Genomic DNA, 22,681 nt, shown 5'->3' with positions numbered 1-22,681 from the left:
ATGCGCGTATACGAGCAAATACAAGGATTAACAATGGACCATCATGCTCGAAGATGTTCTTTATAAATGACTATAGATCTAACATGCATTATTCAATATGATCGATTCAAACAACGAAATCAACGTACTCAACTTATCGTGAATCTTCAACTCTTTTTGTGGCTGAAAATGAAAGGAATCTTATCAGTGTTAATGTGGATGCAACTTTTCAGCTGATGATTTACTTATGACAGCTTAAAACATTTAATTATGTGAATATAAAACTTGAAATTTCATCAACATTTTCACATTAATCATATAATGATGTAAATATTTGAATTTGCTTGAGGCTTTGGGTACAAGTTTAAAGTTCAAGTTAATTTAAAAATTGAGTGCGCTGTTGAGGTTCGAGAGTTTGATAATTTTACGATAATGAAAATGAAAATTAGTGTGTTTATAAGATTGAGAAGTGTTTTGGGTATATCAAATAATATCGTGTAAGATATGAAATAATGATTATTTTTATGAGCAATAATCCTAAAATTAAATGTACTAACGAACACTGCTTGGATAAAATCATCATGATTATTGATTTCATAGTATTCTTGATCATTCAAAACAGCATAACATCTTAAGATGTTGAAAGTGTTCATACAAGCTAGTTGGACGTATAGTTTTATTTTGAAAAATAAAATAAAAAAACACCAACATAACCATATACTATCATACCGAGCTAAAAAAACAGCAATATAATCGTAGTAAACTAGAATATTACATTGAATTATTCCACGAATTTGATGATTCAAGAGTATATAAAAATTATAAAACCTCTGTAATTATTAAACTATAATAAAATCTATTTTTCCGAATAATAAAAATTCTAAAGTCGCTCACAAAAGGATTATTTTAAAAAATGATTTAGTTAATAGTATTAATTATTTATCAAGCTGGATTATGTATTATATTATAATGAAAGGCAAAATAGTATGCTCAATCTTGATTTTGTACTGCGAGTGCATGTAATGATATTTACATATTTTTTAGATTTGATATTTACGCAGGGTCCTCTTATATTACTTATAGCATCATAATTCAATATTAAAACCAAATCTAAACCCTTATATTTTAAAATGAATGGATGAGATTAAATCTCACGAATTTAATAAATAGTAGATAAAATATCAACAAAGAGGTAAGGTCGTCATTTAGTTAACATATTATAAATTTCGTGGTTTTTTTTATATCAACATAGTGCACTATAAATATCAACACAGTGACATGAAAATCGAGAAAAAATTCCCCAGTCTAGACATACCATTTGGCATAATGTATTGGTACGACCAACAAATAATTATTTGACAAGTGGAACTCTATAAAATGTGTATTCTAAATTATACATAACTATACATGGAAACAAGTGGATGTAAATCTACATTCAATTAGTATTAGTACATTAAATTATGGAAAATTTTTCAAAATATTTTGAACCTTTTTAAAATACTCTCAACTACATATTCTAATGGGAGTAATATATGCGTACAAACAATAATACGTCTTTTGCAATTTTATTTTTATAATTTTAAAAATTTCTTAAATTTTTATATACTATCAAAAAAATAGAAAAAGATTGAAATTCATTCATTAATATGTTAACAAAATTTAAGTTAATACCCACACTTCATTATTTATGTACTCTGTAGAATACACGTGATATTATTACCCAAACGTATATTAACCTAAAATAAAAAGTTTGTCTATTAATTTAAATCTTGTTGATAGTATATTACTACCTTCGTCCTCCAAATTTTGACACAATTTACCATTTCGGTTCGTTCCTGAAAATTTGACACACTTCACTTTTACCAGTTTTGGTAGTGGACCTCATATTCCACTAACTCATTCCTACTCACATTTTATTATAAAACTAATACTTTAAAAGTAGGACCCACATCCCACCAACTTTTTCAACTCACTTTCTATTACATTTCTTAAAACCCGTGTCGGGTCAAAGTGTGTCAAAATTTAAGGGACGGAGGTAGTATTAATTTGTAATACCCGCACCCTTACTTTTCTTTTCCCTCGTTGTTTTTTTTATATATAGATGTGAAGTTCCCCGTTCATGAAGAAGTTTTGAAACTCGAGCTTTTGTTGTGAACTTTTAAAAGCCTTTAGTTACAAGTAAAAGCTAAGTAATCAATTGAACTAAGAAGTTGGAAATTTACATTTGTAGAATATCATGAAATTTTCGAATAACATTTCTAATACAACAGACGAACAACTAATGTCAAAAATACTACAATATGTGGATCAAGGCTTCGAGGAAAGAAAACAAAGAAAATAAACTTTAGATGCTATTCGGGCCTTCCTCCTCAGGCCCAAATCGTGGCCCGTTTGAGCAACCCACCGGCCGAACGACGGGCCGAGCCCGCGAACATCAAACAGCCAAGGTGACCCACCTGCAAAATGAGATAAGAGCCTTAAGTTTCAGCTAGGGACAGGAGGTTAAATGGAGTTTAGTTTAAGGAATTGAGACAATCCTACCTTAGTGATAAAGGACTAAGGACCTACCCAAATGTGGAAAGCCAAATCTGCCTTGCACTCACCTCCAAAACAGCCTGCACATCAGCTTTTCCTAGCCACACAAACCACCAAAATAAGTATATGAGAAGCCCTTTGTCCTTAGCAAAACACCAAGTTCCTTCAAACAAGAGTAGTGGAGATCAAGGAAGTGAGAGATTGCCTGCAACTTGCAAACAAATGAAGTTATGAAACAAAGTACTATGAGAGCATGTGAGAACAAGCTAAATTAATTAGTCAAACTCTAGTACTCCAAGTAGCACCAAAATGTGTCATGTAAAAGGCTGCTTTGGGATCAAGAACAAGAGATATGCTGGGCAATAAACCAACCAAAGTCAGCCTCATTAACTCCCCTAAGGTACACAAAATCAGCCTATAAAGCAAGGGCCTCCACACCATATTCGAACTCCCTCCCACACTTCTCAAATAACCAGCAAATTTCAGAGAGAGTTAGAAAGCTTGGTGCCTTAGGAGCTGATCTCAAGCAGCAACAAGGGCAGCCTCACCCCTTCACTACATCAAGAGGTAAACACCTCAACACCCCAACACCTTATCTGCATCATGTTTAGATCAATCACCACATAGCACAAGTGTTAACCATACTAAATCCAGCCTCACAGCAAGTAACGAGCTTTAATAATCAAGAGACCAGCGTTTCTTAACCAAACTTATAGGATAACTGCAGATTTGTAAAGCCCCAGTAGAACTCCAACTCTTAGAATCGAAGAAACAACATTTAACATAGCAAGATAATCTTTTCAAGCTCATTCCAGTGAGTTAAGCTCCACAATAAAGTCTTTAATCACATAGCTACTGCCCAGAATTTTTAAACAAAATGCTAAGGAATGAAGGAAGTGAAAAGAACTTAGCTTTAAAGGAATTTGTGCTTGAGCTGCCCGATCTGGACAACGACGGAGGGCTGCGAGAAGGCGGCGGCGCCGGCGCTGGTCTGAAAAGCAGATTTTAGCAGCGTCGGCGACGGCAATGGGAGGCCGCGACGAGCAGCTTCCAAGCTCTCGGACAACAGCCGCGTCGCGGAGGAACCGGAGGGAGAGATAGATGGAAGGCTGCGACGGCGAGCCGCCGCGCGGGCAGCAGCGGCGGTGGAGTGAGCAAGACAGAGAGGGACGCCGCCGGAGGCGGATGGCGGCGTTGGATAGAGGCGCCGTTTCCGAAACCTCGCGCGACGGCGAGACTCGCTGGCACCAACCGTCGGCGACTCCGTGCCGCCGAGGAGCTGAAGCCGGCGGCGATCCGGCGACCAGGTGAGGCGGCGTCTCCGCCGAGAGGAAGAAGGGGGAAGAAGTTGGGGATTTCAATTCTCCAATTTAGGGATTTTGTCTTGTGATTTCTGAGAGAGAGAGGTCGATAGAATTGGGGGAAAGGGAGTATTTTGGGCCTCTTCTTGGGCCTTTATTAATTAAATGCATGGGCTAAGGTTTATTCTAAAGAATGGACTAATTCTTTAATAATCTAAGAAGTTGGGCTAATAATTAAAATAAAATGGGAGTTTGCTTTAACCTAATTAAATCATGAGCCCACTTATGTTGCTCAATCAAATAATTGAGGTTAAGTACTGGCCCGCTAAATTATTTCCACGATGATAAATTTAATTCCCGGACTTTAGTATTTACGCTCGAATAAGTTATGGTACGAAATGATGAAAAGACCTCGAGTCCATTTTAGTGCTTGAATAAAATACATAGGAGGCAACGCTCTCTCGTTAAGCGAATAATTGGTAGACCTCCATACCAAACTAAATCGCAAGATTTATTTAGTGCTCAAGGACTTTTTATGAATTTAAGAAAAAGGAATAAAATGACCACGCACTTAGGATGCATCCATGTTTAAGCTTAATGGATATCTCAAAAATCTAATTAAGTATCATTTTATTTTCCTAAAGGGACGTCTTCGAACGTCATCTAGGACCAAGTTAAGGAATTTCGGAAGGAGCTTTAGCTTTTGAGGTGGGCATTCTTTTAAAATGTGTTTTTAGTATGAAAATGTGATTCTTTGCTCAAGTATGTTGTCATGCCATGTTTTGTTTTATGATTACCTATCTGCTTGGCTATGCCAATTTAAGTTAAATCGAATTCGGGTCCCAGTAGGGCCGCAAACCCTACTCGGACTAGTGTACACATAAGGGGACCGTGAGCTAACAAAAGGGGTTGGCCGGTCCAGTGACCGTCGTGGAATGTGGCCACATTCCCGGTTCACACAAGGTTCAGATATGGTATATCTATGTTACGTGATTGCGCAATCAAAATCTTTACTAAAGGAAAAGTATTTAGTGACTCGGGTCCTTTAAGTAAAACCCCGTGATCACTCAACTGTGGCATTGACAATTAAAGATAGAACTATTTTGGCAATGTGCCCACTGAGTATATCAAATACTCAGCCCTGCATGTTATTTTCAAATGTGCAGGTTGAACGTGGACGAGCAGGCGAAGGTGTTGGGACAAGCATATTAAATAAGTAGCTAGGTAGCCCAAAGTAGCATGTCTTCATACGTGCTATTTTGTCTTGGACTCTTCCGCTGGAAAAACTTAGAATCATGTACTAGAAAGCTTTGAACCTAGTCTTGATACTCTGAACACGTTTTGACTATGTACCCATATGCCTTTGATACTATTGATTTAAGTGATTTCATCATTTTTATGTTGTCCCTTGATTATTGAGAATTGTTTAGTCGCGAAATAGCTACGCTCACTAGCACTAGGGAGTTGTGGTCGTGACATAATTATTTTTAATTTTTTCTACTTTTTTGATAGCATATAAAAATTTAAGAAATTTTTAAAATTATAAAATAAAGTAGCAAAAGACATGTATACTTGTATAAATATATTACTCCATATATTCGGAGTATGTATATGACGTAAGTCTAAAATATTTTAAAATATTTTCTATAAATTAATGTAATAATTGACTTTTAGATTTACATCCATAAGTTTCTAGCTTTAATTTGATCAATATACACACGTATATACTATCTCCGCCCAGTATTAGAAGTCACATTTGCTTTTTTTCACTCATTTTATAAAAATAATAATAAATAATTAAAGTGAAAAAATAGTAAGTAAGAGACACGATAATATAGAGAAGACTATTTATTAATAAATGTTCTATCTTTGACACTAAAATACATCTATGTCTTTGTACATGTAAACTCAATATTTGTATTTTTAACTATACTAATCTATCACAAATATAATAACAATATAAATATTCAAACTATAATAAAATATCCAAATACCAAAAAAATATCAAATAGCCATATCTAGGTTAGGGATATTACATCGACATCCGCAACTTATTCCTCCATCTCCTACCAAACCAAAACCAAATTATCACAGCTTTGCTCAAAGGTAATTGAATCAATAGGTTAGGAATGTTAATTTGCGACTTGGTAATTTAATTCTCTAGAATTAGTATTTCATTGTTTATTTTTATCTTAGTTGGTCAAGCTTGAGTTTTGGCATGAATTTAATATATAGTGTCTGATTTAATATTTGTATTTCTCTAAGCTTTGTTTTCTATCTTAAAGATCAAGAAGAACCAACTAGAATATACAGAGTAGGGACCATTGTCTTGTGCCAATTTCAATCACTTTTAAGATGATATTGAGCGGGGAGAGAGAGATGTTGCAAAATTGGAGCCCACAATATTGTTTTGTGCAATATGGAAAGCAAGACAAGGGAAAAGGAGAGAATAAAACCAATGGGATGCCATTTGCACATCGTAAAGGTAAGTAAATGAGTGAAAACAACCAACATAGAAAGAAAAAAAAGCAAAAAAAGTAAAACTAAAATCTATACTTGTTGAAATTACTTTAATACTTTTTCCTCTCATTAAAAATGATCCACTTTCTTTTTTGGTTTATCCCAACCAAGATAATCCATTACTTAAAATGAAAACCTCATTATCTCTATTTTATTTCCTCTTTTATTTACTCTATTTAACACACAAAATAAAATTGCATAAAATCCTGTTCCACCCAAAAAAAGAGTCTTCTTTCTTGAAACGGAGGGAGTATCATTTTTGGAGCGAAAATGAGAAGCTAATGTGTAATATCTGTATTTACATATTATTGTATTTTTAAAAAATTGGTCCAATGGTGGTACTACAATCTTCAAGAAATAAAAACCTACAGCCTACTACTCTGCAGTCTAAGAGTATAGACATAGCGTACAGGGCAATCTTGAAGCAAAACCTCTATAGATACCAATACAAAACAAATCACAATACTTCAATTCAATAAGCTCCATTTTGACAGATCTGTGCCAAGAAAAAAAAAAAGCACAATGGCTCAATGTTTTCTGCCTTTTAACTTGCCCAAGATAAAATCGGTAGGAGAACACAAGACGGCGGGGAAGGTGAAGCAGGATGGAAGGAACCCGGCGAAGCAAGCGGTGGAGCGACGTGCAGGGCTGTAGGCGTGGTGGCGCAGCAGGCTGGTGGGTGTGGCGGCGTGGTGGCGAGGCAAGGCGAGTTCAGCCGATTGAGAGGGAGAGGAGGCGCCTACTGGAATAGAGGGAGGAGGTGAAGCAGGGCGGTGGAGCGTGGCGGCGTTGTGACAAGGAGAGAGAGGAGCGCCGACTGGGAGAGAGAGATGAAGGGAGAGGAGGAGAGGAGGCGTGAGATAGAGTAGAGAGAAGGAGGCGCCTTTTTCATGTAGGGTTTCTGGAAGTGGTTCCTCTGCAGTGGAGGATAATCACAGCATGGTGCTGTGCTAGGAAACGACGTCGTATTTGGTTTTGGTTCTTTTGCTAATTACTAAGATTTTGATATCCTTATTAGTTACTGATTTTTTAATAGGTGATACATAATTGTTATAATATTTTAATCATTTAACAACACTTTTTCGTAACAGGAAAATGGAAGTGTAAAAATGTATGCAAAATAACGATGATAATTAATAATAATACTGTATGCAAAATCCTTTTTTACAAAAATGCTAAAATAATATTCTGAAAATTGAAATGGAAATTGAATTAATTACATAGTGTGCATATATATGATAAAATTCACAAACCCTTGCGCGTAAAAAAAATTCAAAAATATTTTGTTTAGATTTCTATTGGCCAAAGTTTTATTGAAAAAATTAAATTATATTTACTCCGTCCTAAGATAGTTGGGCATTTTTTTTGGACACGAGATTTAAGAAATTGATGTTTAAAGGTTAAACTCGAGCGGGTAAATTAAAAGAAAGAATAAGTAAAAGAGATGAAAGAGAGTGAGTATGAGAAAAGGTAAAGTTTTTGCCAAAAATCAAAATGACTTAACTATCTTGGACAAACCAAAAAGGAATACGACTTAGCTACCTTGGGACGAATGAAGTATGTTTAACGAAAATATATAATAACTTTTACTTGTAAAAAATATTACTAGTAATTAATTGGCTAATTAAATTCAAAGTGAAATATATATATTTTTCTTTATAAAACACACCTATGTATTTATTATTAAACTGATTTCTATTTCTCTGTTACACAAGTATTGTAAATAGTAGGAGTAATTAAAAATGAATAGCATTATAAAATTGTAATTATGATTCTCATAATTTTAACTATGGAGAGAATCTACTTAATAGCCGACTAATTAAACGAGAGTACTAAATACAAAAGAATTAGAAAAACTTAAACATCCAAGGAAACCAAAAAATGCAGATAATAATCTTCCAGAAAAAACGAATGCGAATTAATATTATCATTGTTATTTCCATTTCCCTATTACAAAAAAGTGTTGTTAAATGAATAAAATATTACAACAATTATGTATCACCCATTAAAAAGATCACTAACTAATGAGGATATCAAAATGTTAGTAGTCAGCAAAAGAACCAAAACCAAATACGACGTCGTTTCCTAGCACAGCACCATGCTGTGATTATCCTCCACTGCAGAGGATCCACTCCCAGGATTTCTAGGGTCTATCATGTGTTATTTGGAATTTATATTTTATTTTATTAATTTATGAATTCAATAGGGAGGAGAGAGCAATTGGCGTTTTTTTCATGTAGTGTTTTTAGTGTAATTTATGTGTTATTTGGTATTTGTATTTTACTTTTATTAATTTATTATTAGTTAATTGTTAGAGTACCAATTTACCATACTAAATTATTTGGATCCAAAAAATTTTAAATCTGATACTGAATTCGTATTGTACAATTTTATTTAACTAAAAGTATAAAATTGTATTGATAGATAAAAAAAATTAAAAGATTTCAAATCGAACATAGCGTGTAAACTAATAATAATTTGGAGAGAAGAAAATATATAGTACAAAAATCAATAAATTAATTTTTTTTAATTATTTGAATAGAGTTCAAAAGTTAGAGCTATATTATTATGTTTTAAAAGCAAGGTTTAATATGGACTACTAATTTGTTGTACTTTGTATAATATATATTCTCCAAATTATTATTTTTAATTAAGTAATTAAATTTATATATTAATTAATTTGTCTTCAATTTGATTTATTCTACTACTAGATAAGATAAATTTGTTTATGACTTTGAGTTCTATTTTTTTTATAATTTTTCAAAATATTATTGATGTACTATTGAATTTAATTTCGAAGAAAATGCATTTATTAGTTGTGATTTTATTTTATTCGTTTTATCATGTCTACTTAATTATAAAAAATAATATTTTTAGTTATAAACAATTATGTTGCAATTTCAAAACTTATAAACTACTGATTTGTTATTGATTTTCTTACTTTTTGTTTGCATTTATGAATACTTATGTTTTGTTAATCGAAACTGGTGAACTATTTATTCGTTTAAATAGTTTTTTTTTTCTTTTTTAAATAGTAATATTACATTTTTCTTTATTTGTATGTCTTATTCTATTTTATCCACACATCTCTTCTTTTGTTATTTCTTTTATTTTATACTGTTATACTCATATCAAATACTCCCTCCGTCCCACTTAAGATGACATGTTTTCCTTTTTAGTTTGTCCCAACTAAGATGACACATTTCCTTTTTAGAAAACTTTCTTTCTCCAATTAATACACTCAACCACTTTTTCCTACCCCTATTAAAATATTCATCTTTCTTTCTCTCTCTATTTTAATACCTCCACATATCTTTTCTCTCTCCAATTAAACACATTAACCAATAACTCCTAAAATCCCGTGCCAGCTAAGGAATGTGTCATCTTAGCCGGGACGGGGGGAGTATTAAAATAGTACTCTCTCCGTTCCATAGTAGTGGAGTCATTTTGTCATTTTGATACGTTCCATTGTAATGGAGTTATTTCATTTTTTAGTAAAGTCAACATATTATTCTCACTTACTTTGCTTTCTCTTACTTCATTCTCCCTTCGTTTCTCTATTTTTTTCATTTCTTACTTTATTCTTCATTTACTTAACCCACTTAACACAAATTTTTATAGATTGCGTGCCAAAAAGAAACGATTCAATTACTATGGAACGGAGGGAGTATATAATCATCTGCTAAAATATAAAATGTTTCATTGAGAGTGGGTTGAGAGAAGTACAAATATCTTTATGTCGTTGTTTATAATATTTTTAATTGTTTATAATATTATAAATACTTATTTTAATTAGTTCTTATCTCTAAATATATTTTTATACTCATGTACACCATATTCTTTATTTTAAGTTAATGTATCTCATTATTTAAAAATCTTTTGTCCTGTGTATAGCACATGTGTTAACACTAGTCCTCTTAAAAGCTACATTATTACAGAGTGTGGCAGTCTCTCTGTTTTATACTAAATTAACTGAAATGTCCTTTATGGGTCATGGGGTGAAGGGTATTTTCAACCAAAATAAATTTTAAAAAATGAAAAAGTAATTCAAACGATACTAAGGACCTCATATAATATTTTTAATAGTTATATACCAAAATTGATACCAATCCATAGGTCAGAGACAAAAAATATGTTCCATCTATTTATGAAGGTCATAATTTTGAACAATTATATCTCATTAGGGATGTCAATCGGGCCAATTCACCGGGTTTCGGGCCAACCCTATTCGGGTTATGGGTTAATCGGGTGCGGGCTAATCGGGTTGTGATTTTTTTCGGATTATAAAAGTTCGACCCTAACCCTTAAAAGCTCGGATTTCGGGCTAGCCCAACGGGTTAATCGGGTTGCTACCAATAAAGTTAACATGCGTTCAATCCAATAAATAATGGTGAAAATTAGTTATATTTATAAAATGTAAAATATTTAATTATGATAAATTTGAGATATATGCTTAAACTCAAACATAAACATGATCATATACTAATATTTGAGATTTATGCAAAATAAAACATAAACATCAAGAAATTTTAAAGCATGTTTTGAAATTTAAATATTTTTTTTAGTGAATTTGAAGTTTCTAGTTTATTTATCTATGATTATGTTAATAAAAAATTTAATATATAATTTATATATTTAATATATAAAATTGAAAGTTATGTTTGTAGTTATCTATATTATAAAATAACCAATGAAGTGTCAAATTAGAGTCATACAAATAGAACGATAAAAATTTTATCGGGTTTCCGGGCTAGCCCATCGGATTTTCAGGTCTGGCCCTAACGGATTGCGGGTTAATTGGGTGCGGGCTAATCGGGCTGTAATTTTATCGGGCTAAAATTTTCAGCCCTAACCCTATAAATATTTGGCGGGCTATTCGGACAAGCCCATGTGTTGCGGGCTACATTGACATCCCTATATCTCATGATTAAATATGTACTTCCTACATCCCGTTATAGTAGAGGCGTTTTTTTTCGACACATAATTTAATTGTTTTAAGTGAGTCAAGTAAAAGGTAGAATAAAGCAGAAAGGAAAAAAAGATAGAGGGATGAATAGAGAATAAAGTAAGAGGGAGTAAGTACGATAGAAAAATGTATTATTTTTTCCGAAAAAAGAAATGGCTTAGTTACAGTGGAACAACCCAAAAAAGAATACTACTCAGCTACAAAAGGATGAAGGGAATATTATGTTTGATTTATGAAATTGAATCTCACAATTTAATCTTAAATGGAGTGTTATGTTTGTGTCAAGGCCTAAGGGTCACAATTTCTAAAAGATCAATGATTTTAATGTGCGATGGTAAAGTTGATGACATGATGGCATTGGTGATTTTGTAGTTAATGTTGTTTACAAGTTTATCAAGATTTAAATCTATTTATTATTATTATTATTATTATTATTATTATTATTATTATTATTATTATTATTATTATATTTAAAATTTTTAATATGCTCATGATTTTGATATTTTAAATACTATAATTTGTATATTAGTTATATATTGGTCCCTATATTTACAAACTTTGACCATGTTTTGATATTTCCCACGAACTTTAAAATCGGTAAAAAATAAAGTATTTACGAACTTTATGTTCTGTTTGTTATTTCCTAAGGCATGTCAATCATTATGCGTCCGTATTTCAATATGTCTTTTTATCCTACTTATTACGAATTTAAAAATGGTCTAAAATATCATAACAGTATCACAGTTGCCCATGTGGGATAAGTTTTTTACCGAAAATATCTTAGTTGGATCGGTTTGGGATAAACCAACGGAATGCAAAGTTTTTGAAAACTAATAGTACTAGAACTTGACCAAAGTTTATGATTTTATAGACTAATATAGCTTAATATTGATTCTGCTTCATTGTTAAACTACTAAGTATTCATTTCATTCCTTGTTTGTAGTTGGTGGTATGTTGTCGTTTAAATATGTTTGTCATTTTAAAATGACAACTTTTTTTTAACACCTTTCGATGGAGAGTTCTTCAGCCCATTATCCCTGTATTTCAATGCATGAAAATTACAGAGCTAGGTTGCGCCCAAAAGTGGCATACCGGAGAAAGACTATTACAAGAGTATGAGCCAGTCCAGCCACCGAAGGGTTAGACCTCCTCCTACTCTTGTTTACAAAGCAAAAACTAACACTTAATTAGGTTCGGGTGGATCACTTCACAGGTTTGGGACCCCGCGTCTCCAGACTGGCCATCGCTTTGATGATATTTGGACAGGAGTTTGCGTCCATGGTATGCAGCCTAGTTTCATTGAGCCCATGTTTCGCCAGCTCCCCAGCCGACTTGTTTCATTCTCTTCGAATTGTCGAGAATCTCAGGGTGAGATCTCGGCTAAGAAGCCTTATCCTGGCTGTGTCGTGTCTGGTCTCCGCTGGTCCTGCTCCCCCATGCAAGATAGCCAAGGTTTGGGCTGATTCCATTTCCACCCAGATGGATGATCCATACTGCTTTGCTATTTGAATTCCATTTTAAAACGACAACTTGACTAGGGCTGACAATTTTTGACACGACACGATAATCCGACACGAATCCGCACGAAATTATTAGGTTTGGATCAAGTCTTATTGGATGCGGGTCGTTATTGGGTCGACCCACTAAGAACACGAAAAAATCGGGTCGGATGCGGGTCGGGTCAGGTAACCCGTTAAAAATTAATATTATTATTTTTATTTTGAGTAAAGATAAATTTGCAAAAATTGTATACACAAAATGCCCTTCAAATTTTAAAAAGGATAATATTAATTTATTTTGATTAGATAGCATCATTAATTACATATTTTTGTGACTAATTTGACCTTATTTATAATTTTTCATTTTTCATTTGTATTGTTGTACAATATGTACCAAGACCCTTATTAAAAGATAAAATTTTAGAAAGAATAACCATAAATAGTATTTTAATGGAATAATAATGGAATAATTTTTTATTCATTTTATTTAAACTATCACAATGATATAAATACAAATAAATTGCTTTTTTTTACAAAGTATAAATTAGGAAAACACTCTTTTGTTAGGAAATTCTCTCATATTATTTTTGAAACCATTGATATTTTATCATTAATTTCTAACTTTTAATTTTGAAAATAATATTATACATATTGGTTGATATACTATCTAAAATTATTAACATTATAATATGGGTCATTCAATGATGAGACATTGTTGGACTCAACACATATAATAGTAATACAACATTCAAATGTATAGCACTTGCTCCAAAAATTGATAAGATCATGAAAAATTATTAGTATTACTATATGATAAATCACAATATTTTCAATATTTCATTTACTGTATTATTTTAATATTACTTTTATAATTATTTTCATAGTGCGTAATAATATCATAATAGAGATGGTATGATGATAACATGTGGAACCCAACATGTAAGTTGTAACATATCCTTTAATTGAGATTTGATCTCCTGAGCGCCCATATATGAGCGATAGATAGGCGACCACTACGTGGCAGTGGAATAATAAAATTTTCTATTAATTTTTTTAGTAATTAATTATCCTTAATATTCTCTCTCTACTATAAGGCAGAATCACAGAAGCACTTCATCTCTACCAAGTACCTACTACCAAGTACCCATTGCATCATTAAGTGTATCTAGCCGGAATTATTGTTCAATATTCTGCGGAAAACTTTATTTTTCCAGTTGCGCCGACCACTTTAAATGGAGTTTTTTTTTACTGGGTCTACTCTCTTCGTCTTAATCTTTCGTTCTTCCTTGTCAAATTTGTTCCTTGTTAGCATGCAATACTCCCAAAATTTCTCTCCAAACTTCATCCCTGTGGATTTTATCACAACCGCATCAAATTTTTTTGATTGATTTCAAGCTTTGGCGGAACTCAGCAAAAATTAAGAAGGGGTTAGTGGAAATAAGAAATTTGTTGTGACATTTGCGTCTCACGCTTTGCAATTTTCTGAAATTTTTAGGAGAATAGAGAGAGTGGGAGGGGTTTTACATTGCTCGCTCTGCAATTTTGTGATTTCTGAAATTGCAGGAGAAGCAAGAAATCAAAAGTTGAGATGTGCTGTCGAATTTCAATTTGGAGAAAAAAATCATGAAAATGGAACTGCTGGGTTACGCATAATGTTGAAAGAGAATAAGATCTGGAGAAAAAAGAAGAATTAAGACAAAAACTTTATGCCTTCTGTCGATTCGACATCGCCGATTTGGAGCCCGGTGAAGAGGTCTTTGATGTGGAGGGGGAGGTCCGGATGATGCGTTTCAATATATGCAACGGTGAGGCGAGATTTAATTTGGGAAAATATCAAAAAGGCTACTGTTATGGCAATGAAGAGCTTAATGGGGAGAGAATTGCAGAAGCCGGAAGGGAGATTGCAGAAGAAAGAGAAAAAAGAGAGAGAGAATTGAAAAACGGAAACAACTTAAAATCAGGCATACGTGGCATATAGGCGCCCACAGTCGCTCATATTCATTTACTGTATTATTTTAATATTACTTTTATAATTATTTTTGCGTAATAATATCATAATAGAGATGGTATGATGATAACATGTGGAACCCAACATGTAAGTTGTAACATATCCTTTAATTATATGATTGCTATATAAATTGATATATTTAAATATTATGATAAACCACAACAAATTTTAGACCCATATTATAAAATTAATTTATGATTAATAATCTGTTATATATTATAGTGCATCAAATGATACATAAGAGCTAGTTCGACGATAGAAGGTTGTTGCTATCAACGTCTAGGTTGTGACACTTCAACTATATTAGTTAATATATTCAAAATATATAATTATGTCTTCATTCATGTAATTTTGGATAATAATATTAAATGACCATGTAATGACCCTACTTTGCATATTTCTTCATGTGTTACAATATATAGAAAATATTTGAAACTACAAGCTTCAAATTATATTTCAAATTACAAAAATTAAAGTAGTCGAAAGAAATGAAATAATACAATGTACGTGAGAGATCCAAGTGAAAAATAAAACTAAATCAATTAATGTTTAGAATAAAAGGATAATTTGAATAAATTTATGAAAAATAAGTTTATACTTATAGATACAACACGCTAATTCAGATATTATGTACTAGCAAAACTAATCAACAAATAATTTTATAATATAATTTATTTTACTATTATATTCTTTTTATTTTGATTCAATAAATTTAATTTAATTTTTAGTATTTTCACTCTTTTTTGTTTTGTTCTTTTTACTTCTTTAGTTCTTTTATCTTGTTTCAAATTTTTTTGTTGGGTTTTGGAACAAAAGTTATGTATTTTGTTGGGTTTTTTTGGATTTTGTTGGAGTTTTGTTGTTTAAAATGGAACATCTTCATGCTATATGGCTTTTTAAAGTCTTGATCATTTTTTGAAGCAATATGTAATCGTGTTGTTATCGTGCTTAGGTTGTTGTCGTGTTGTTATCTTGTCGGGTCAACCCAAAATGGTTCGTGTTGGTATCGTGTTCAGGTCGATATCGTGTTCTTATCGTGTCCAGGTCGATATCGTGTTCTTATCGTGTCGGGTCAACCCAAAGTGGTTCGTATCGTTTCGTGTTCGGGTCGTGTCCAAGTCGTGTCCGGGTTTGAAGGTGGCGGGTTGGGTTCGTGTTCGGGTCTGGGGTTTCCTTAACAGGTTGGGTTCGGGTTTGGCCTTATTGGGTTGGGTCGTTATCGGGTTGACCCGATAACGACCCAATCCGCACGATTTGCCAGCCCTAAACTTGACAACCATAGCAAGCTATTTGCGATACATCAACAAATAATCTGCAATACATAAGGCAAGCAACTTGTCATATAGTTCTAAGCAATCTGTGATATGAAATCAGAGTATTATGTCATAGTTTAAATGACAACCTAGACAAGCAATATGAGATACGTAGACAAGTAACTTGACATATAGTTTCAAGCAATCTGTGATACGAAATAAAATATAATCAAGCAATCCTTAATTCATATGCAAGCAAGTCTGCCACATGATAGACTAAGATTGAATTTATTCCTAAATTCAAAGGTCCTCATTGATGATACGTTATCATTTTAATTTGGGTTTTCATTTTAGTTTAATCATGTTAGTTACAATACGGATAATCAATATATACTTTTATTTAGAAAAAGAAAGTGAACACTGAAACTAGAGTTAACATGAATGTTCGAAAAAAAAGAGAGGTATAAAGAAGATGAGAGGATTCCAGATTAGGCTTTGGATGAGGCGCGCCAAAACCACACCATGGCTCTTCCTTTATCAGCTTCCATCTTCTCTTCATCCCTTCCCTTTCCTCAACTCTCTACCCGCTTCTCTCTCCCCACCAATCCACACCGCAAATTCAATCGCATTCTCGCGATTAAGGCTTATGGCCCCACGGTTAGTCCGCATTCTCTCTCACTGCACTGCAACAACATGTTCCATTAACATTGCTTCTTTCTTCTCCACATTGTACCCTTGATTATACTAGGATGAGTAACGTTGACTCATCGTATGTAATTGTAATGCCTATAAAATTGCATCTGACTATGTCATCAGTGAGAGTTCAATCTCTAAATTCATCGCTAATTCTTTAATTATACAACAATTCTGGTTGAATTATTGAATTTTAGTGTGGATTCGTTCACATGATCGCCTCCATGCCTGAATTTTTACTCGAATATCATTTGTTTGATTCATGGTGCCTTATTTCAGTCCAGATTACCTCTATGTGTTTTAATGAGAAATTGGTAAAATAGGAGAGAAGGTAAAAAAGTACATAAGATAAACAGACATATGGAGAAAAAGTAAGTAAAGTATGAGATTGGAAAAAAAGTGGATAAAATATGAGAGAGAATTTCCATTTTTAGAAATGGGACTATTTTTTATGGACATCCCAAAATGGCAAAATGAGAGTATGAGTTATTGCCAAATGCTGGGAATTTGATCAGTGCTTAGTGATTTTATTTGGATTTCTTCCTTGTTTGCATGATCTGATTTGTTCAAAAAAACATTCTTTGCAAGATTTTGGGATCTCATTTTTTCTTGTTGTAAACTCATGTACTGTTTGATTCGTGTCCAATGTTAACACCAGCTCCTTACATGAGTTGTTTTTCATGCAGGAGACAGTGAATGGACAAGATTATTTCCCCGACCTAAAGACATGGGTACAAATTGGAAGGAAGCCGTTTGAGAAATCTTTTGCTGTCATCGTCCTCTTTCTCCAACTGACATCACCAATACCCTCGATATTACATGATTATTGGCTCATTCCTCCAGCTCAAGCGGTACTCTATTCCCCGGAGACAAAAATTCCTCGGACTGGAGAACTGGCTTTGAGAAGAGCTATTCCTGCTAACAAAGATATGAAAGCTATACAGGTTTGGAAAGTACAGTGACTTTTTATTTTATTCAAAGGTTAAGATGAATTCAATAGCCAAAAAATCATAATTTTTCCATCTCTCTTAGGATTCTCTGGAGGATATATCATACTTGCTAAGGATTCCACAAAGGAAGCCATTTGGAACAATGGAGGGAAACGTCAAGAAAGCTTTAAAGGTAACACTTGTCTTTTGTCTTCTAAGATCACAGGTGCACTGCACAAGAAATTTAGTGTCTTTTGCGGGCTAAGTGTTTTGTTCGACCTTCCTTTAGTTACAAGCTGCTTCCAGATGGGTAGAGAATTTCGCTGGTATGTTGGATATTTGTTATCCTTGTCTGTGGGTGCAGGTTGTATTTGGCAGTTATACAAAAGCATTCACTAGGTTACAAAAGGAGAGATAATGATTTTGTAAGAGATGTGATAATACTAATTTAGTGGAGCGTCATTGTTGTATAGGACTGTTAGGTTGTTTCTCTTCCTCACCTGCCACTTTGCCGGTGCTAGTAGGCTTAATTCAGTTGATCCTCTTTGTTATGTGGGACTGTTGGATTACTTTTAAAAAATTGTTTTATCTGCATAATACTGCTTCATAGTTGTAACTTCCACATTCAGTGGTTCTTTAAGATCTATTCAGTATTCATCATTCTGCACATAATCATATGAAGGGGGAATCTTAGAAGCTTTAAGAACCCTCCTTCTTTCATCTCTTGTTAACTTATAAAATTATTCTCCTTTCATTTGTAATAACTTATAAATTTCTATTTCTTTGTTCTCTTGTTTCTAATTAAAACTCCTGTCTGAAACTGAATTGGGTCAAAATGATTCTTTGCAAGAAGTTATATCTATCTATATATGTGTGTTTCTCATTCCATTATTTATTTGGTGTACACATTGCTACACATTCCATCAGCTATTTGGTGCACATTGCTATTTAGTTAATTCTTCTAGTGTCTTATCTTTTAATGCTGGTGGCAATGGTTCTTACCGTTAACTTTGTTCTTTTCGTTTTCAGATTGCTGTAGATGAAAAGGAAGCTATTCTTTCTAGCATGCCTGCTGAATTTAGAGAAAATGGTTCACTTCTTTATGCATCTCTAACCGATGGACAGGTAATATAGATGAAACAAGTTAAACTCATGTACTTCAAATGGAGAACACAGTTTGTGTTTGTAGGGTAGGTATCTTATACATTAGGATTCTACGTCCATGCACGGTGTTCCTGTGGTATCATTTTCATGTAATTCCAAGTTCCTTCTATTTTACTACCTGCTTCTCCTGTCTAATGGGGCTTCTCCTGTCTAATGGGGTTCTCTTAGAAACAGCAGACGATGGTTAAAATTGTTCCTCTTCTATTTAAGTTCTTAGTCATGAAATCTCATGTATGTTCATGCAACTACTTCCTTTTAGCAATGATTTTTTAGAAAAAGAACCCATCCGAGGTTAAAAATATTTTAGTCATTGTATATGAGCTAAGTAAACTAAATTTCCTATTTTCTCCGAGCAAGAGATCAGGCTCCTAGCAGTTCTACTTCTTCTTAATGGTTTTGTCCAGTCAGGTTTTATCTTTTCCTTTTGTCAAGATAAGACAAATTGGTGGAACTGGTTATGTGCCTATATTTTTGTTGTTGGGGAGTGTCAGTTAGTTGTTTCATATTATTCAGTAATATGCATTCTAAAGCTTCTATTCCTTTTGTTTCTGACCCTCCACAAACCAAAATGTGGAATTTAGTTCCATTCCATAATCCATCAGTCTTGTGTGGCAGAGGCAACATACACCAAAACTAGAAAACTTTCAAATCAAGGCTGCGCTGATAACATTTTGGTAACAGTAAGCATGAAAATAATGAAGACTTTTCATTATTTCAGGCTGGGCTGAAAAACCTTCTTCAGTACATCAAGGATAAAGACCCAGACAAGGTATCAGTTGGCCTGGCAAATACGCTGGATACTGTTGCACAGTTGGAGTTGCTACAGGTAGTTGTAGTTGCAATCAGAAGCTGAATAAATTCTTAAACCTAACTGCATGAAATATAGCTAGAGGCGCAGAAAAAAAAGAGAACTACAAATTTGTACTTATCCTTTCTGTAGTTGCCTTTTTATCTGGTTTGACTAGTTACATGTTCACTAATTGATCAGTGATATGTCAAGGCTGTATTTGTGAACAGGCTCCAGGATTATCATTTTTGTTGCCTGAGCAATACAAAAACTACCCAAGGTAATCATCTTACTTCTCATCACATTTTCAGTCTTCTATTCGAAATTTTTTCTACTATTGTCTTTTTGATGCTCTGTATAATCTATATTATGGCACTTTTTCCAAGACATGTTGCTTCTGTTATTAAAGTTCTTACATTATATATATAAGAGTGGAAGTTTATACATTGTGGCTTATATCTTAAAACTTCTGAAAGGCTTACAGGGAGAGCAATAGTTGAATTTGCTATTGAGAAAGGAGATGGCTCGACGTTTTCTCCAGCTGCTGGCCAACCCAGAAACACTGCTATACTTCAGGTGTACCAAATACCCTTTTAAACTAATGTTGGGACTGGATAAACTGTGTTATACTATGCCAAACTACTGAAAAATCCTGCTGGAATATACCGTAGATAAATAATTGGCGCATTTTGTCTCATGATACATGCTTGTCAGTCATTTGATCAGTGTTAATGCACTTTTAAGCTAATGTTTGGACTGAATAAACTGTCTTATACTATGCCAAACTACTGAAAAATCCTGCTGGAATATACCGCAGATAAATAATTGGCGCATTTTGTCTCATGATACGTGCTTGTCAGTCATTTGATCAGTGTTAATGCACTTTTAAGCTAATGTTTGGACTGAATAAACTGTCTTATACTATGCCAAACTACTGTAAAATCCTGCTGGAATATACCGTACATAAATAACTGGCGCATTTTGCCTCATGATATGTGCATATTAGTCATTTGATCAGTATTAACACCACTTCATAACCCCCACCCTATGATAGATATAGATGTGTGAATATCTATGAGATGCTGTTTTCTTACAAATCAATCTGTCTTTAGGTTGTTGTAGATGGATACTCAGCGCCTCTTACAGCAGGGAACTTTGCTAAACTGGTAAGGTAGTGGAATCTCTCTTTTCGAACATCCATTGTTCTCCCACAGTGACAATTATGCACTATTATTCACACTATGCCATTTTCCTCGTATGACTGTTTACTAGCATTCAGTTTTCACTTCTTGGTGATTTTTTTAATGAATACAAACATAAAACAAGACAATCTGAAATAGCAGTCGAAATAATTGTCTTATTCGATATGCATTTTGCTAGCTGCTACCATATGATACATCAGCTTAGCAGATAAGAAATATAAACCACTCTCTTTGGATTTGCTATTAAAATGAAAAGATTCTGTTTTATGGCTGGCTGCGGACTGACACCTAAAACCTGGAAGACGTATCTCTGCAGGATAAGCATGTGCGCACATGGAGATCTGTAATTGAATAAATGGGTAAAGTTGGGCTATGGTAACCATGGAGAGATCTTGATTTCATTTTCTTGTACTTTGTTCACTTAATATGATTCAGAAAGTTTTTTGCTTTCATATCTGTATGCATCATATATATCTCTCACAGTCACGGCTTATTAGAGAAATGATTCTCAACCTGGTTTTTAAAATTATGTTAGGTGGTTGAAGGGGCATACGATGGTATGAAACTAAATTGCACTGACCAAGCTATCCTCTCGGACAGCAAGCTAGGAAAAGACAAGGGATACGTAGTCCCCCTCGAGATAATGCCATCTGGGCAATTCGAGCCACTCTATAAAACGACTCTAAGTGTCCAGGTTTACCAAGCTCATCTATTTTATTGAACAATGCAGCCCGAGTTTCAATTTCAGTTACCATCAGTGACATCCAAATTTCCATGTGAAGGACGGGGAGCTGCCTGTGCTTCCACTATCAGTTTATGGAGCAGTGGTCATGGCTCATAATCCAGACTCCGAGGAGTATTCTTCACCGAACCAGTTTTTCTTCTATCTTTATGACAAGAGAAATGTGAGCAGTATGAACTTCATCAAATTCCTCATACTTTTTCGTAAAAAAATTCAATTCAAATTACTCTATGTTTGCAGGCTGGCCTTGGAGGGCTATCCTTCGACGAAGGCCAATTTTCTGTTTTTGGGTACGCACCTTTAGTGTCAATAATTCTTAATCATGGTTTATTATAAAGAATAGATAAATCTAGGACACCATTTTGATACTTTCTGAAATAGTATTGCCCTGGTTGACAGTTACACGACCATGGGGCGAGAAACACTATCTGAGATCAAGACAGGGGATGTGATCCGATCTGCAAAGTTGGTAGAAGGCCAGGATCGCCTCTTTCTGCCTAAACAAGGTTAAAAATGCCCATTTCTTTTTCTTTTTTATTTTCCCAAATGAAGATAGAAATTCTCCAACATGCTTGCTAGTGTTGCCTGTTTTAAGTAGTTCCAAATCAGCAGGAGAAATTATTATTTGTATCTATCAAGATGTCATTTCTGTTGGTTGGAATCTTTGTATATGTAGCATTTGCAAACAAGATTCTTGACAAGAAAAATACATGTGCGTTTGCCTTCCAAACACAGCATGTTATTATGCACAATGACTTGGAATATGTTGTTACCAGTTTATAAATATATTCGTTGCTTCTCAGACGTCTTCTTTTCTATCTTCTACCATGATATAGCTGTCATTATGTATTGTCTGTGGGGGTGGACAAAAACAGACTTATCGATGCGAAAAAAATATTGGAAATATTAAATTTTCTGTACGGTATGTTACCTGATAGGAAGATTTCGTAGTGATAACGGAAATACCGCGTCATATCAAAATATTGGTATATCTCGTAAATTATGATATATGACGTTACTTAAAAGAAAAAATAAATTACACCAGCAAACATAAAAACAAAAAATAAAAATCTCCAACTCAACGTCGAGCAGCGGAGCCCTGA

General features: G+C 33.7%; 1 protein-coding gene and 2 long non-coding RNA genes across 3 annotated transcripts; 2 read left to right on the top strand and 1 right to left on the bottom strand.

Annotated features, from left to right (window-relative positions):
• Positions 1-2,176: 2,176 nt before the first annotated feature.
• On the bottom strand, positions 2,177-3,917 carry LOC125195953 (uncharacterized). The gene is made up of 2 exons (XR_007171805.2): positions 2,521-3,917; positions 2,177-2,435 (listed from the first exon to the last, which is right to left on the bottom strand). It is a non-coding gene; the product is annotated as an uncharacterized LOC125195953 (long non-coding RNA).
• A 540-nt stretch (positions 3,918-4,457) lies between these two features.
• Positions 4,458-5,208, top strand: LOC125192620 (uncharacterized). The gene is made up of 2 exons (XR_007171437.2): positions 4,458-4,523; positions 4,982-5,208. It is a non-coding gene; the product is annotated as an uncharacterized LOC125192620 (long non-coding RNA).
• Positions 5,209-16,511: 11,303 nt separating this feature from the next.
• Positions 16,512-22,380, top strand: LOC125211475 (Cyclophilin-like peptidyl-prolyl cis-trans isomerase family protein). The gene is made up of 12 exons (XM_048111287.2): positions 16,512-16,718; positions 17,441-17,698; positions 17,787-17,876; positions 18,713-18,808; positions 19,566-19,673; positions 19,865-19,914; positions 20,111-20,210; positions 20,747-20,800; positions 21,372-21,530; positions 21,619-21,741; positions 21,819-21,868; positions 21,978-22,380. The coding sequence occupies exons 1-12, from the start codon at positions 16,584-16,586 to the stop codon at positions 22,087-22,089; spliced, it is 1,335 nt and encodes a 444-aa protein (XP_047967244.1). The 5' UTR covers positions 16,512-16,583; the 3' UTR covers positions 22,090-22,380.
• The last annotated feature ends 301 nt before the right edge of the window (positions 22,381-22,681 follow it).

Source organism: Salvia hispanica, chromosome 3 (genome assembly GCF_029641045.1).
Source record: "Salvia hispanica isolate PSC_SH4W2 chromosome 3, Shi_PSC_v1, whole genome shotgun sequence".
Lineage (NCBI taxonomy): Eukaryota > Viridiplantae > Streptophyta > Magnoliopsida > Lamiales > Lamiaceae > Salvia > Salvia hispanica.
Note: the sequence above shows the minus strand (reverse complement) of the source record. Positions and strands in the feature narration are given on the sequence as shown.

Coding starts and splice junctions, on each gene's coding strand:
- LOC125211475 (XM_048111287.2), top strand. CDS start 16,584: ATGGCTCTTCCTTTATCAGCTTCCATCTTCTCTTCATCCCTTCCCTTT. Junction 20,801..21,371: donor CAGGGAACTTTGCTAAACTG/GTAAGGTAGTGG, acceptor AAATTATGTTAG/GTGGTTGAAGGGGCATACGA. Junction 21,742..21,818: donor ATCTTTATGACAAGAGAAAT/GTGAGCAGTATG, acceptor CTATGTTTGCAG/GCTGGCCTTGGAGGGCTATC.